This window comes from Chiroxiphia lanceolata, chromosome 7, assembly GCF_009829145.1.
Source record: "Chiroxiphia lanceolata isolate bChiLan1 chromosome 7, bChiLan1.pri, whole genome shotgun sequence".
Classification (NCBI taxonomy): Eukaryota; Metazoa; Chordata; class Aves; order Passeriformes; family Pipridae; genus Chiroxiphia; species Chiroxiphia lanceolata.
In genome coordinates, this window is record NC_045643.1 from 12,642,774 (window position 1) to 12,658,736 (window position 15,963).

Genomic DNA, 15,963 nt, shown 5'->3' on the forward strand with positions numbered 1-15,963 from the left:
AATATTCTAAGAAGGAATATAAAGTTGATAGGGGTTTTGGTATCACTGGAGAATTTCTTGCAGTGAGATTACAAATGGTCAACCAGTTGACATTCCAGGACCGTTAAGACTGACTGTATTTGATATGATGAAAAGCAAAGCTGTAGATGGCTTGGGGTAGTATAGCTCCATCACCTAAAGGGAGTAGCTTGCACAAAGGCAGAGCAAGGTCAGCATTACCCTCCTCTCCTGGTGACTCACTTCCTTTGGCAGTGAAGGGGGGGATACAGGTGTGCTGATGCAGGTATGCTCTCTACCTGTCCCTATGGAGAGCGAGAGACAACTTTGTTTTCCAACTCAGAGCACCTTTCCTCCAGTCTGCTGCTTTGTTGTCATCTGCACACCTTGATTGGGGCTGGGAGTACATCGACCTTCACCAGAGAAGGCAGAAAATAGTTCTTCAGAGCAGCAGTCAGGGGTGGGGGCACCAGAATGGAGTGACGATGGCAACAGTGGCTGCCAGTACTGTGAGATCCAGGGCTGGCTGTTTGTGCTGCCTCTACTGAGTGCCTGGCCATGTGGGGTCCTGGTCAGAGCCTCAGCTATTGCACCAGCTCTGATAAATAACAGTTCATACATTTTTTTTTCTCTCTTTTGATTCTGAGGGATGTGAAAGAAGTTTTTTAATTTTTCCACTGAGCTCATTTCTGAAAAATGAATTCATATTAATTTAAACACCATCAGTCTTTGTTTGCTTTGCTGATGGCCTTTGACTTGAGAGAGCAGGTGTGCTGGCTCCTCTCTCATTCTACTCCATCCCTTTCAGCAGCAATTTCTGATAGGTTTTGTCACTTCCATGTGTGCTGTGCAGAAATATTGGGCTAGCACGGGGAGTGGCAATGCAAGAGCACAAAATTACACTCCTCATCAATCATTACCCTCTAGCAACTTCCAGGGCACTGTAAATTGCTGATTAACAAGGGAGAATTAGCTTGATAAAATCACCATTAGTGTCAGGTCAGAGTGGTGTAAAGTTTTAAAGACACTGCTCTCTGTCTCTTCCTCATCCATTAATGTTCCTGTGGATCTCAAACCAGCAAAGCACGTAAGCAAATGCTTTGTTGGAGGCAGATCAGTAATCCCAAGGAAATCAGTGGGATATGAGCCCTATGCATGTGTTTATGTGCTTCAGTGGATCAGGGCCATAACACACACTCTCTGAGCACAAAAATTGTAAATATCTCTGTGTAAGCTAGTTTCTTGATTCAAAACCAGATTTAGGCTCCATAACTGTACTTAGAAATGTGACAGTCAAGTTTTACTGCACAAGAGCATGGAAGCTAATAGATGCATTAGCCTCTTTCACCTTCCTTTTCTTGCTTGTTATTTGAGTTTTATCAGATTATGCTAGCTAGAAATGTGCCTCTCTAAATCTCTGCATAGCCTTCTCAAAGCTCTGCAGTTACTAAAATTTAGGCCATGTTTGGACTTGTGCATAAAACTTCAAGTGCAGCCAGATCAGGAACAGTTTTAGAAAGTTCCAGGTGAGATGCAGACACAGCTGATACAGCTAAGGGGTTGTGTTAGCTCACGGACTTATCTCAGTATTGCCAGACCACATGCCAAGTACTGCAGTTTGCCTTATGGCTTCTCAGTATTTGGGGTTTGTTTCTTCATGTTTTCAATTTTTCTTCACGTTTTCAATTTTTCTTCACAGTCTTGAAGACAAGAACCTTATTTCTGTGAGAAATAAGTTCAAAGCAAGCAAACAAAAAACCCCACTAAGGTTATAACAATGGACATTTGGATTCACATATAGTAATTTGACTACAATAGCTGCGAGAAGGAAAAGTGCAGGGCATTGCAAGATGTCCCACAGAATCACCAGGGTGACCAGCGTCCCTCATTTGTATTTCAGGATTGCTCTAAAGTTTTATGTTTTGTTGCTTTTATTATTTGATTATCCAACTGGAATCTAAGACTTTTTACTCTTTCACTGTCATCCTTTTAGTTTTTTCTTCGACTACAAAGCTGCAGCGACTTAACTCATTACTACAGATAGTTACTTGCATTTAAAGGCTGAGAATGTCCAACTCTTTAGTTGTACCCATTCATGATCACCAGATGTTTCATTGCTCCACAGCCATCTGGAACCGGGGCTTGATCTGCTGTGACATAATGTCCATTGCTTCACAGTGCCCCAAAAGTAATCCAGTCATCTTGTTTGAGCAGCTGATTTGTTTGAAGTCTCAATGTCACATTTGAGAACAGAATAACACAGCTTTGAATGCCAGAAGCTATAATTGTGTTGATCTAGTCCAATCTTCCACAGGACACAGAACAGACAATATCACCTACCTCTGTTTCAGATTTTACTTTGTGAAATGACAACTTCTCCTGCTGTTGAAGTGGACTGTTTTTCACTCTTTCCAGGACAGCTGACCACTGGAACTTCAATGAGGAAAATGTCATATTGTGGCTGTTGCAAATCACAGAATCTGTTTCTGCAAATGCTGAAATATATCTTATTGGAAAATAATATTGTAACTCTTCATTTACAAACCAAAGCAACAAGCTTGTCTTGCATAAAACAAAGTTGATGTCTATTCTGTGATACATCTTTTACTAAGAAGAAAAGTATTAATCCTTCTAAAAATTTCTATCCGTGAAGCAGAAGTGCTGGAACAGATTCTCAGCAACTGCAGATGGATTCAAGTCAACTTATTTTAGTGGTCCTGAGTAGCTTTACACCAGCAGAGGTGTGGGCATACAAAGTGTCTTTTACAAAGTCACTCTTTTGAAACATAATGCTCTTCGAGCTACCAGAATGGTTTCAAGGAATGTCTGCTGCCTATAGTCCACATGAAGCCCATTGCATGCCGTGGTCCTATTTTGTGATTCAATTTTGACACTAATTTGTGTTTGCAGGTGTGAAAGCTGTGGTGCTGTCTTCCATTCTGAGTGCAAAGTGAAGGCTGTGCCATGCCCCAGGTGTGTGCGTAAAGAATTGCAGAAGAAGCAGAAATCCTTCTGGAGGCAACTGAATATGGACGAGAACTTTGAAGAGTCTTGCAACATGTTTGAATTGTCATACCAGAACACATGAGTTCCTTAAGGCTGGGGCCAACCTGAAGAGAATCCCTTTCCCAGCTGCCAGCTTAAGCAAATTCTCAGCTTAGCCAGGCAGAAATTTTTTCGAAAAGTATTATCTGACCTTCTTCATCTGTGAATAACAGCTGCCAAATTGGCTATAAAGCCTTGTCAGCTTTGAAATACCAATGGCTAAACTGCATTGAAGTCCAGCCACTAGCTCTCATACAAAATGTGGTTTACCTGAAATGCTTTAGGTCTAGGTAATTAAGCACCTGACTTTCTTTTCCACCTCTGGAGAAGACTTTTTCTCAAGGCAGAAAATATTTGCCGCCATGACCACATTATTTTTTATGTTTTTCATTTAGAATTGCTGAATCATCAACTTATTTATGTGTATTATTTATTTATTAGTAACCTTGGCAGAGGGTCTGATGGAGTGTTTCACAGAACCCAGTAGAGCAGGAATTACTTTAAATCCACTGTCTCCTCCTGATACACACATGTGGTTCCATTTCCTCGTGTTTTCAGAGAACTATTTTGAAAGGCCAGTGCATTTACATTTTAAAGGATCTGCTTGCCAAGGAAAGAAAAGGATCTCCCATCAAACCTTATTGGAGGTGCTTACAAACATAAGACGCAGAATTCCTTAACTTATGTTTATATATTCATAACCACCCCAGTGAACTATTTCATATTCAGATAAGCAGGGGACTTCCTACGCTTTTTGTTCAGGCTGGCTATATTGGTTAAGCTCAGTCACTGAAGTCTGTGCAGTTTTATGCTCGTTATTCTTAATCTGTGGAAGGCCATGTCCTCATCTCCAGTAACATGATGTTGGCTCTGACCTCCTTCTAGTTTCACACTTAAGGCATTTTAAGTGCCCACATTGGTTTTCTTTTTATTTCATGAAGTTTATTTTAAATGTTTTTCTAACCTGAACCTGATAAACTGATAGTCAGGAAAGTCATCTTGCCCGTTGTAGTTAGAAAATACCTCCAAAATTGTGAAACACTACTTTGCTGTTTTCATATGCAACTTATGTCCTGCATTCTCTTTGAGCTTCAAGGCATTTTATACTTCTGAAATGACTTCAGTGGTGGAGAGCGAAGTTCCTCGAGGTATGACTCTACTCCACACACCTGGAACACAGGAAGTATTAACCACAGTGAATTCTATTGTGAAAGGGAAGTACATGATGGATTTAACTGGGGAGATCTGTGTCATCACTGGCAATATGTTTAATTCATTGTGAGTTCACCTCCAGTGAGCAGTTATTGTCCTCCCTCCAGTCCACATTCTTAACTCTTTTTCCACACCCTGCAGTGATGTGTGTATTATATACATATGAAAGCAGTCACATATATATATATACACACACACATCTATATACAGAAAGCAAATACAGTTTCAGATGAAAAAAGCCAGTTGCATGTATTTTTCCTCTCACACAGGTTTGTGGAAGTGTGAAATACTGATCTTTGCTTCCTATATAATCTTCAGACTGTTGTATTCAAGGCAGAAAGCAGTCTTGATCATCAAAGCATCTCACTAATCGCTGAAGTATTTTAAATAAAAGAACAGGGTACATTGTTCTTACGTTAAAAAGTAAAATGCTACAGTGAGTTGCCTTGTACTGGAGTATAGGTGGTTACCTTTTCCAGCCTCCAGTCAAAGAAAAAGTAGCTGAATCTGGGCTTTCTCAGATTGAGTGCAACTACTATATATATAGAAGCATGTTTATATCTTGTATACATTAGACAACCAGTGCCTTTCTTTTCCAGGAGTCCTTCTCTCAGTGGGATTCTTTAGAAGGAAGTGAGGGGTTTACTGTGTTCTTGGCAAAGTACTGTAAGGATTCCCATGTTTAATAAACCTGGTGAATCGTGCACCTTTGTCACTAAAATTAATACTTCCCGTACACAGTGGTATCTCGTCTGGGCTCACTGTTCCTTATGTGAAATGAGTTGCTTTTGGCTATCACCTTTAAAGGTGTAATGTTCCTTGCAAATCCATTCCCACTCGAAGAATTCCCTGCGTGTTCAGAAATGCAAACACTGGGGAAGTATTGTGGAATTAGTCATGCAAACAGGAACTGCACTGGTACTGGCTGAATAAACAGTACGCTCCCATGTTTCTCAGCATGTGTCACTACAACTAGTCCTGTGGCAAAGCCAGTAGCTCTGAAACTGTCAGAAGCTGGCAGGTACTATTTTGAATTATCTGTGGACATAATGTTAGGTGATTAAAGAAAAAACGAAAATGTTTTTCATATCATCATCATGCTCTGGTATTTAAGATACCTTACATTGCTGGTTCATGTCCAGCTCAGTTTAGAGAAGGCTGCTTGTGTGCACTGTCAAAAACCATATCGAGTCAAGGAATCAAGGTTCAGACATTGCAAACTATTAGTTACTTTGACAGATGTCCTGATCCCCAAAGTACCAGTTGTGTGTGTGGTTAGATGTTGGAACTGAATTCTGGAATAAAAACATAGACAGCATTGGAGTTGCTCTGGGTTTGTACAGGTATTACAGAACAGTTTCTTTGCTAACAGAGAGTTACAGAGAATAAAAAAAAAAGTTTGATGTTGGCAAAACTGCTAGAATTAGTCATGAACCTGAAACCACTGCCATTACTAATGATAAAGAGCAAAAGCATGTTGTTACAATATGCTGTCAGTGCCCAGAGCGCTGTGTAAAAGGATACTGTACAATACAGATCAGATTAATTGCTTTAAAATCCAATGTTGTTGTAAACCAGCTGGTTCCTAAAAATGAATACACATTCATTTCTACTTTGGAAAAATAATACGGCTTCATGGTAGTTATAGGAGCAGACCATAATGTGGAAGATGCTGTCCTCTCAGGGATGCCCAGCTCCTATCCAAAAAATGTTATTCTATATAAATGGGCAAGACAAATCTTTTGTCCCTGCTTTTTGTAAGCGTAATAGAAGGCTTGATCCTGCCCTCAGAAGGTGCCGATGCAGTAGGAAGAAGCCCTATTAATTTTTCAGGACTGCAAGGCAAGAGAATAAATTGAAATTACTGCTCACATTATTAACTCTCAAAAGACCCAGCTCTAAAAGGGACGTTTTCTTGGAAGAGCCATCTGCAAGCAGGACACTCAGCCTGGGGTTCTGTAGATGGTTTGGGTTTCAGACGATGCTGTACCTGCGCATGGTTGTCTCTGCTGTACTAACAGTGCTGCGTGCTGGTCCCCACTGCTGCTCTACCCACCCTGCAGCCCTCAGCCTGCACGTGGCTCTGCTCTGCAGAATTCTGGATGAGCATCACCTGGAAAAGTTCCTGGGGTCTTTGTAGATTGCACTACTCTCTTGCCCCCCCCCCCAGGTGAAATTATGTATTGGTACTTCTAGTATTGTCCTACCCATGCATGAAATAAATTTGAACAATGCCATTTCATTGTGAGTCAAGAATAAAATGTGCCATTTGTCTCCTTCAAAGAGAAGATGCTTTCATAGCCGACCGAGGAGGAATTGATCTGTAATCCAGTTACTGCTTTTGCTTTGTATAAAACTTGTAATCAGTGTAGAAATAGGATGCTTCACTGCAGTGGACTATAGCTTCACACTCTACAGGTATTTATATTTGTTAGTTTAAGATTATTTTAATCTAGGACACTATAGAGATCCTTATTCAAGTTTCTTTTCCTCTTTACCCTGACCGTCTACCTTTCCTTTAATGGGCAGAAGGGTATGCAAACTCCAGCTTTTTTATATTATCAACCTGTAAAAAGAGAAACTTGTATTTCTTGTGTAGAAATCTTTCTCTTGCCTTTTTTTTTTCTTAGGTTGTGGAAAGTGATGGGTTTGTGATGTGACAAAATATCCTGGCTGGCACATACCAATAGGGCTCACTGCTGGGATAATAGGAATTGGCAGTTGTGAGGAAAGGTACTTTTTGGTGAGGAACTCCAGTTTTTCACAGTACTCCACAGGCTCTGATGGCCCTGTTAGGAGCGAATCATCAGGGTACTTCTAGAGCTCTTCTTGTCAAGGCTTCTCTAATAATCAGGATGGTGTGTATGATGTATTATAAGGGATTGATGATAATGCCCTGAATGATTTTTTTAAAAAAGCAGAGGATATCTGTTTACAATGAAATGGGGAAGCTGCACAGTTGAATTTTGCTTTTTCCCTGTAGCAACCACGTTTAGCAGGCTTCCCAAAGCCACTGCCTGGATTGCAGCTTACTGTGGATCTGTATAAAAGAAATTAAATAATCATCATAATCTTCTCACTTTTTTTTCCTGCTGCTCAGCTGCAAGCCAGTCTCTCCTCTCTCATTGTCTCTGTCCCTGTCTCTACTCCCAGTGCTGAGTCTACAGCCAGACTTGGAGCTTCATAGCTCATCGTGTTGTTTTTGAATCAGTTGAGTCCAATCATTCTCTCCTTCGTAATTTTCCTTTCAATTTTCCCTTCCCAGTAGGAGTGCCTTACAGTACTGTATATTAGCCTCTATCTTCCTGTTTTGGATTTCCTGATTGCATCTGCTGTTCAATTAACTTGTAGGCTTAAACTGAAACTCTCCCATGGCTTTGCCTGCTCTTTTGCAGGAGCAGCTGAGTAATTCAGTTTGGTTGTTCTGCCCTCATGAAATGAGCTCTACAGGCTGCATACACCAGCTCTGAAGACACCAAGCTGCATGGGAACTCCTCACGTTTGCTCATTTTTGGTGCCTTAAATTTTCAAAAGTGAATAATTTTGTTAGAAATGCTCTGCCATGATGCAGTGTGTTTGGCATTGGAGTTTGAAACCCTTGCTCATGACAGTTTCCATCTTGCTAGGAATGATAACCATAAAATTTGTTTACTATCTATGCTTTGAGAGGGCAGTATGAGAGAGGATAGCATGGAGATGGTGTTGGTTTTTATTATCTATATTTTTGGGACTGCCTGTGCTTCTCAGCCAGAAATGCAGTTGTGCATATGCGAGTCCTTCGGAAGAGGCACATATATAATAATGGCAAGTACTGGGAATTTAAACAGGGTCAGGTCACATACCAGTCCACACCACATGGCGAGGGACTCCCATATGGCACTCCCTACTCACATGCACAGCTGGATCTAGTGCTGTGGGAGTGAAGGCATTTATTTCCTCAAAGCTCAATTTTAATGCACCCTGGTTCCCTGAAGGCTAACCCAGTCAGGGTTTGATCAGCCCTACTTTAGAGAGAGGGTTAACCCGTTTAAATTTTAGCATTATTTGCTAAAGTTTGTGGCATGTGTCAGCCTGGGGCACATGTCCATGCTGACTGTGATCTTACAAGTCCACATTTGATGCCAATAGCCCGAATCCCATTTGACATCAGCAGTGCTGTTGCTGCATTTTAGCAGTACAGTGAGGAGACAGCCTGGATGATAATGTGCAAAGTCCTTCTTTACTTGAAAACCCTGGTGTGCCCATGCTGGCCTGATTCATATCTTAAAATGCCAGTTAGAGTGGTCATTAATTGAAATTGCAAAGGTGCCACTTGTGGTCAGCATCAGAGGTATCCAGGCCTGGAGAACTATCAGCTGTCTAGGACCAAAGTGTAGTAGATTTTGTCTGTGTGCACACGTGTCAGTGGCTCAATTATTTATTTATTCCTGTCTAATTCACATGTTAAACCAGTGTAAATCCTTGAATACACAGCATTGTTTTGGTGGAAAAAGGATTTGGTTTAGTTTTGCTTATGCACTTGTTTACCAAGTCGATTTTGCTTAAACTAAAGTGTGCTTTCAGGCTGATTTTTAATGGCATCAATACCTGTGATACCAACTTAGCTTATACCAGTTCCTGCTATACTTGAGCTAAGCAAAAGTAAGTCATGAGCAAAATGTGTGTTTGACAGGTATTAAGTGATAAAGGCAGCTTCCAAATCAACTTTAGTTCAGTCGAGGCAGTTAAAAGCCAGGGAAAGCCAGGCATGAGCAGCAGAGCGCAGTGGCTGATGCGGTCCTTGGCAGTCTGGGCTTTCCTTCCTGCCAGAGCACCAGCTCACCTGCAGCATTTTTAGTGAGTTTTAGCATTGCTGGCAGTGCACTCTGAGTTTTTTGAAAACCATTATGTGTGTGTGCGCTACTCTGTTAATTTATTTGCGACATCGTTACGTGTGCTCCCTTATTCTTGTGTTTGCATTGTTGTTTTGGGTTTTTTTTACTTTTGACAAAGATTTTTTTAAATTATCTGCAACTTTTAGGCAATAGTCTTAATTTATTATTGATGTGTAATAATGTTATAAATTCACTGAGTTGAATTGCTTGTTGACACTTGAGCAGGGTTTATTTGGGTTCACTTGCGACAGCATCAGAGCACCAGTCCCTCGTGTATAAAGGCAATTCTCAATAAACACTAAAAAAAAGTTACTCGTCCTTTTTAATTTGCCTTCCGGTGAGTGCTGTGCCATAGGTAGAGCAAGCTTTGAAAGAGTGATAGTTTTCTTAGAAAGGCTAATGAGGCCCGTGAAAGTCTTCCAAATCTAAGACAATTATGATACTCACTGTTCCTGGGTCTCAGCCAGGTCTCTAGAATTACTGTTGATGTCTGTATTGGGCTCTGTGGGTTTGGATTCCCAGTTAAATTTGTGAAGTGTTTTTGGGAAGGCACAAATTCCTGGATTTTTAATGGTGCTGACCCCCTCAAAAGCTCCCAGGGGAGCTTACTGGAAGCTGTGGCTTTCAGGCACCTTTGGATTCAGAGCTCCTGGGAGGTATGCAGGTGGCAGATTCCCCACTGCATGGCTGGCACATGAACCTCTGCCAGAAGGGTCCAAGCTCGGGGCCTTAAATCCTAAGTAAGGGAGGCATCTCCCAGCTGGACTGAAGGGGCCACTAGGGGCCTGTAAGGGCAGGATTTTGCCCATGTCATAAGGGTTCTCCCCCCAATGGATGTAGGAGCAGCCATGATTCCTGCTGTTCTCGGTTGCTTCAACTCCCTGAAGCCATGAATTTGGTCATTAAGGATTGCAGCACCGAGCCATGGTGGAGCTCACAGGCCTAAACCCCCTGCCTGAGAGCCCCCAGAGAAATCCACACCCAGCCCTATGCTCCAGCAGTTTTCAAAGAGGAGGATATATCCCCTCCCTCACTGTCCTCCTGCCCCTCGTCAGAAAGACCAGGGGTCCATCAGGAATGTCAATCCTCTCTCCTGCAGGAACCTTTGGACTTATCAGCTACAAGCAGGGAGTTAATGTTTGACGAAGATCACACAAGCTGCACAAGAAAACCATGTGCAAGGCCTTCTCTTCCTCCTTATTTGCTTTACAAGGTGAGCAAATTCTATTATGACATCTCCTTCCCCTTTCACTGCCACCTTCCCTCCTCACTTCACCCTGTAAGAGGTGGTGGGAAAAAGCATCCACACAGAGCAGAGACCATGGGGACTAGGGAGCCCTGGGAAGAGCATGCCAACTGCAGCTCTAGCTCTTCTCTGAAAGGTCAGGGCAGTTCATTTTTTAAAAGCTACCCTTCAAGCTCTTAGACCAAAATTAATAGTATTTGGTTTAATACATGAAGTTGACTGGTTTTCTAAAAGGTGGCGGAACTGGAATGCAGCTCTTCTTTTGGGAATAAGTGACAGTGTCTGCAGGTTTATGAAGTCCTGAGGACACTGTCTAAAATAAATGAAATAGTACCAGCTCCTTGACCAGAACTTTGCTCTAGGCTTAAGTAAACAAATCTTTTTTTTATTTTAACCTTTTCCGTAACATCATGCCTGTATCCAGGTATGATAAAATCCTGATTACAGTACAGTAATAGAATAACCCAAGTGGAGCTAGCATCCTCCTTTGTTTAAGGACTGAGAGGGACCTTCCAGGTCTGAGGCTTACCATACTTTTTCAGTGACAGCACGCTGAGGGCAAGTGAAGATATTCTGGGAGTGTGTGTACATAGCTCTGGACTGTCTCGTTAAAAGAGTTCTTCTTTAACTAAATACTCTCCAAAATAGTGGTCCCATCTAGAGGCCTGAATATTACCAGTATGAGAAGGTGGTGAAAAGCATCTCAGATAATCAAGTGTCACAATTAAAACCAGACAAAGTCTACAGGGCAAGCAGGAGTAAATTCCATGCATTTTAAGTGTAGATATGTATAAAACTTGGCATTGAGGCTGTAAACATGCTAAAAAGTCAGTCACTTGTTTATAGTAAGTGACTTTGGATTTTCTATAATTGAGTTTGAAGGATTAGCATTCATTTAGATAATAAAAAAGAAGTTGTAAGGCTCATCTGAAAAGCAAGAGAAGTCAGATAGGAGCTTGTGTTAAGGGCTGAATTTTCATTGGCTTGAAAGTTCAGGGGTATTTAGCATGCAGGTACAATATTATGTATTTAGAAGTGAGTGACTAAGAAGGAACTGTTAATAAAGTTAGGTATTGCTTAAAAATAAAGTGCAAATTACTGAATCTGTGTAAGAAAGTAATAGATGTAATCAGTGTGCATGGAGCATTTCAGTCCAAAGTGCTTTCCTAGCAGTAAAAATTATAAATCAATCTCATTTCTGACTGACACTGCAGGCAAATACCTGAAGTGCAGCAACTAAGTTATGAACCATGAGGAATGTCTCTCCACTGACTTATACCTTCACCTGTAAGTGATCCCACTGATTTCTAAGAGCAGGGGGTACAGACTCTCATGGGAGCAAGGATAGGATGGAAAACAGACCCCAGCACCATTCTGTCATCAGACATCGGCACACAGTTGCCTGTGACACTGGTGAATATTGTTTGTTGTGTACATATTGCAAAATGTCCTGCTCTGCGTTGGACTCTGCACTTCTGAGGGGCACTTGTCTCTGATTTAACAGACAACATGATCAATCCTTTAAGCAGATCCAAGCTCTGTTGACTCCAATGAGAGCTGCAGTTTGTGAAAGAACCAGAGCTGGGATCTCAGTGTTCAGAGACATAAGCTGTGACGGTCTATAAAATTGGCAGATTCCTTGTGAAATACACGTGCATCTAGCACAGAGTTAACCCTGGGTGATAACAGGTAAAAGAGGGTGAAAACATAATAAAATACAGGTCTCTACTGTAGGTATTTACACAGTATTGACATTGTTAGCTGTGCTTAGAGATTTATGTCAAGTGTTACTGCGCTGTCATAAAACAATAAAGTACTTCTGTGAAGGGCTTAGGGCAAAGGGGAGGTGGAGAAGTCTCACTATATAAGGCCCTCCTCCAGCATCCGTGGTAATCCATGGGAATGTTTCCATAGCTGTCGGCAGGAGTTGTGTGGAGGCCTGCTAGGGGAGGGCAAGCAGAAGCACATTTACTATGTTGAAAGCAGGTAACTAGTGATTTTGTCTCAGGGAGGATATCGCCACCACCACATTATAGGAGCCTAACACAGCTGATAAGTCTACCTTGCAATGAGTGGAGAGAGGTGGGGGTTCTTCCCAGCAGCAGGGATGTCCTCTGTTGTTCCACAGAAATGCTGACAAGGACCCATAAAATCTGAGAGATTACATTAAGAAAAATACTGTGCTTAGGGTGGCCATGAGGTGAAAAGGGCAAGAGTCCAGTTTCTACACAGCATACCCTGGACTCTGCAGACTGCCAGCTCTAGGCTGTTGCAGGTCTGCTTCTCATACTGGGCTCACAGTAGGCTTCCCCTCCACATTCTGGCTGCAGGACCAGACTTCTCAGCTGAGCTCAGTGTTTATATGTACTGGACCAAACTGAAATGCCATTCTCAGTCAGAGCAACAGGGAGTTTAGATCCAGGCATGGTGCCTGCCTGTCCCTGGGCCTCCAGTTTGTCCTCCCTGCTCTTTATCTCTGCTTTTCATGAGGTTAGGGCAAGGTTTCTTCTCCAAGCCATGCCAATATATGGGACTTGTTAGTCTTGTGGAAAAGTAATGGTCTTCCAATAGAGGTGGTTCCTATGTAGTTGTTCCCTGGTTAGATGCCACTGTATGGGAAAGTGTTTTCCCACTTCCTTCCAAATGCAGGAGGTAATTCTTTTTCATCAAGGCATTTAGCAGAAGTGTTCCCCATCATAGCAGTCCCACATCTGTCCTGCAAGGGGTAGGAGAATTCCTGCTTCCTGACCCTGCTCTGGACAATGCATCTCAAAAATCAGTCAGCTTCAAATAAGAGAAGTATCTCTGTGAGAAGGGACATTTCAAAGCCCTTCATAAACCTGTCTGTTGCTGCTACTCTGGGTTGCCTTGCTTTCCCTGTCAGGAACCAGAGCTCCACACCTGCTGAACACGCTGTTCTCTGAGGGAGCTGACACGAGCTGTTTGGAAAACGCATGGTAGGTGTTGAGCACTTCAGCATCTGACCCCATGTCTGTTAACTGTCTGAATTAATTTAGAGCCTAGGCAACTGGATGAGCCTTCCATACTTCTTTCTCAAAAGCATTGTCCATGCCAATTTTCTGTCCCAGATTTTATCTTAAAAGCCAACGAATAAAGTTGAAATCTGTCCCTCACTTGTCAGTTACATCAGACTCAAAACGCCAGGGTTAACTTAATACTGGGGCAGCTCTCAGAGTCTGTGGGCTCACCCCTGCCGAATTTCAGACTGGGTTGGTCCCTACTGGGAGGTGTCACAGTGGCAATAAACATCTCAGTCCCATGGCATCTGTTGTTCCTTTCATTCCTCCAGTTCCTCCGATTCACTATTGCTGGAGATGTCGGCCAAGTTAATTCCCCTGCTCCCAACAGCACCACAGGCTCCTACTCCACAGGGCCACCACCTACCCCTGCAGAGTGCTGCAGGACACCCTGTCCTTGCATCCCACTGTCCTCATGCAAAACAAGGGTATGCTGAGCTCCATTCAGTAAGAGGTGAGCACTCTCTCTCCCACGTGTACCCAGAGCAGAATGCTGCAGCACGAGCATCTTCTGGGCTTTTTGTGTGATCTTTTCCTATGAATATCTCAGTGGTGTCCTCATCACACGAGCTCTTCAGCCTCTGGGATGGTGAGAAAGCCTGGGAGATTGAGATGACCCTTCTAGTTTTCACATCTCTTTCTCTGCAGACCCACGCATTTAAAATTATTCGTTTTACCCTTCTCTGTAGGAATTTCCGGGGTCCTTGGAGCAGCAAACTGCTTGGGACTGGCAGGGACGTGCAGGCAGGAGAAACGCGGAGCAGAGCGTGTTTCTCGCTCCTCACGCTTCTCTTTTTCTTACTGACCCGCCTCAGTGATTGGAAAGGACCCATGTCCCGTGTTCCACCCCCAGCCCCCCCTCTTCGCCCCCCGGCCCCCTCTTCTTCCCCAGCCGCACAATTGTCACCGCCAATTAGTGCATTGTTAGGGCACACAATGGCGCTGTGGCCACTGGAATGGGCCGCTTTTGTGCGTCTCCAGTCGGCTGTAGGGGCAGTCAAGATTCATTTAGGGCCTTACACAACATGGACAGAAAATACTATCAGAAAAGCAAAAGGGGGAAATAAAGAAGGAGAGAGAGGCAGCGAGGGGGGTGAGCCTGCTATTCAGGGGTTAGCCCAGCCGCATGAAAGGCCCAAGAAGCAGTGCCACATTGAAGCCGCCCCTTGGAACACAAAAAGGAACCAGGGCTTAATAGTAATTAGTGGGCAAACTGCAAAGAGCACCGTGGCTCTCCAGTGAATTGTTCCTGCACTTACTGCCATTGCTGCCCCTTCCCCCTTCCCTCCGGTCTGGCTGGGAGGGGAGCAGCTCGGGAGTGGGAACTGGCAGCCCTCCTTTACCCACCGGCTCTGGGGAGGCCTCATCTAGCTTTTCTTTGTGGCAGGTAAATTGGATTTCATTCTCTAAAGCTCGTAGCCAATTACAGGAGGTACTTTGCAGCCAGGGCAGGGGTATGGTTTTGGAGTCAGCACCGCGCCCATGTCAAGGACCTTTAAAGCAGTCCTGTCCCTTTTTGCAGCCTGGCATGACATACCTTGAGGCTGGGCTGTGTTTGTCTGTGGTCTGTCCCTCTTCCCCCAGCAGAGACTTGGAGGTCACTGCTGTTGTTCTCTTTTGCTTCTGTTTCCCTCTTTGCTCATAAAATAATCACCTGCAACTGTCAGCTTAGTAGTGGTGAGGAATCTGCTCAGACTGAAGACCAAACCTTGCCCACCCTTTTCCGCAAAAGTCTGCACAGTGGAAACAACACTTGCTTCCACCTCTCTCCCCTTATATCTATGCCAGCTCTCAGTCAGGCTAAGGCCTTCGTTGATAGATACAGAAGTTCTTAAAGCCCATTTTGGCCCAACACACCTTGGGATTGTCTTGGGTAGCTGCAGTAGTGTGCAGCCGAATATGTTTAATCTCTACTTCTGTAGAGATCAACTTGTTATTATCAATCTCAGATCATCTCCTGAACTGCCCATACTAGGTTTAGTCAGCAGCTTATGTGCCCAAGAGAGTCAGCCATGTCTTGGGAATATGCGAAGTTAAAAGAGCCATAAGTCAGGTTTGACCTCACATAAACATCCTTTAATATTGAGGAGAAATTCGGGGCATCTTAGCCCAAATGGAAAGTACAAAGAGACACAAAATTAAGAATCATTCCTTTTATGTTGTCAGGGAATCTAAATAAAATCTGTGGAAGAAAGCTGCAGGGCCTGATCGTGAGTTTGTTGGTTCTTCTCAGATAATGGATGTGCTTTTCAGCTGTCCTTGGATACAGGGATGTTGGAACAGATGCTCATCTCGAGCAAACCACACAGAATCCTAGAAATTTAAACTAGGCTCTTGCAGATTCAGCTCAATATAAATTAGAGCAGACACCAACTGGCCAAATTTAGTAGTCTCAGCTGGAAATGTTTCCAAATTGCAGCACATGAGATACATACACACACACACACACACACACACACACATTGAGTTCTGGACCATGATCTCGCTTCTGGTAGAGAGTGAAAATACCTCCTTGTTTCCTTTGTTAGCTACAACAGTCTCTATCTCTTAG

At 43.1% G+C, this 15,963-nt stretch overlaps 1 protein-coding gene and 1 long non-coding RNA gene across 2 annotated transcripts in view; both read left to right on the forward strand.

Moving 5' to 3' along the window:
- PLEKHM3 (pleckstrin homology domain containing M3) overlaps positions 1-8,715 on the forward strand; it is an 86,809-nt gene extending 78,094 nt beyond the window's left edge. Inside the window, exon 8 of the mRNA XM_032694070.1 lies at positions 2,908-8,715. Within this exon, the coding sequence (XP_032549961.1) occupies positions 2,908-3,085 (178 nt within the window). The 3' untranslated portion in view covers positions 3,086-8,715. The remainder of the gene's footprint in view (positions 1-2,907) is intronic.
- Positions 8,716-10,231: 1,516 nt separating this feature from the next.
- LOC116789509 overlaps positions 10,232-15,963 on the forward strand; it is a 33,796-nt gene continuing 28,064 nt past the window's right edge. The window contains exon 1 of the long non-coding RNA XR_004358064.1: positions 10,232-10,341. This is a non-coding gene — a long non-coding RNA (uncharacterized LOC116789509). The remainder of the gene's footprint in view (positions 10,342-15,963) is intronic.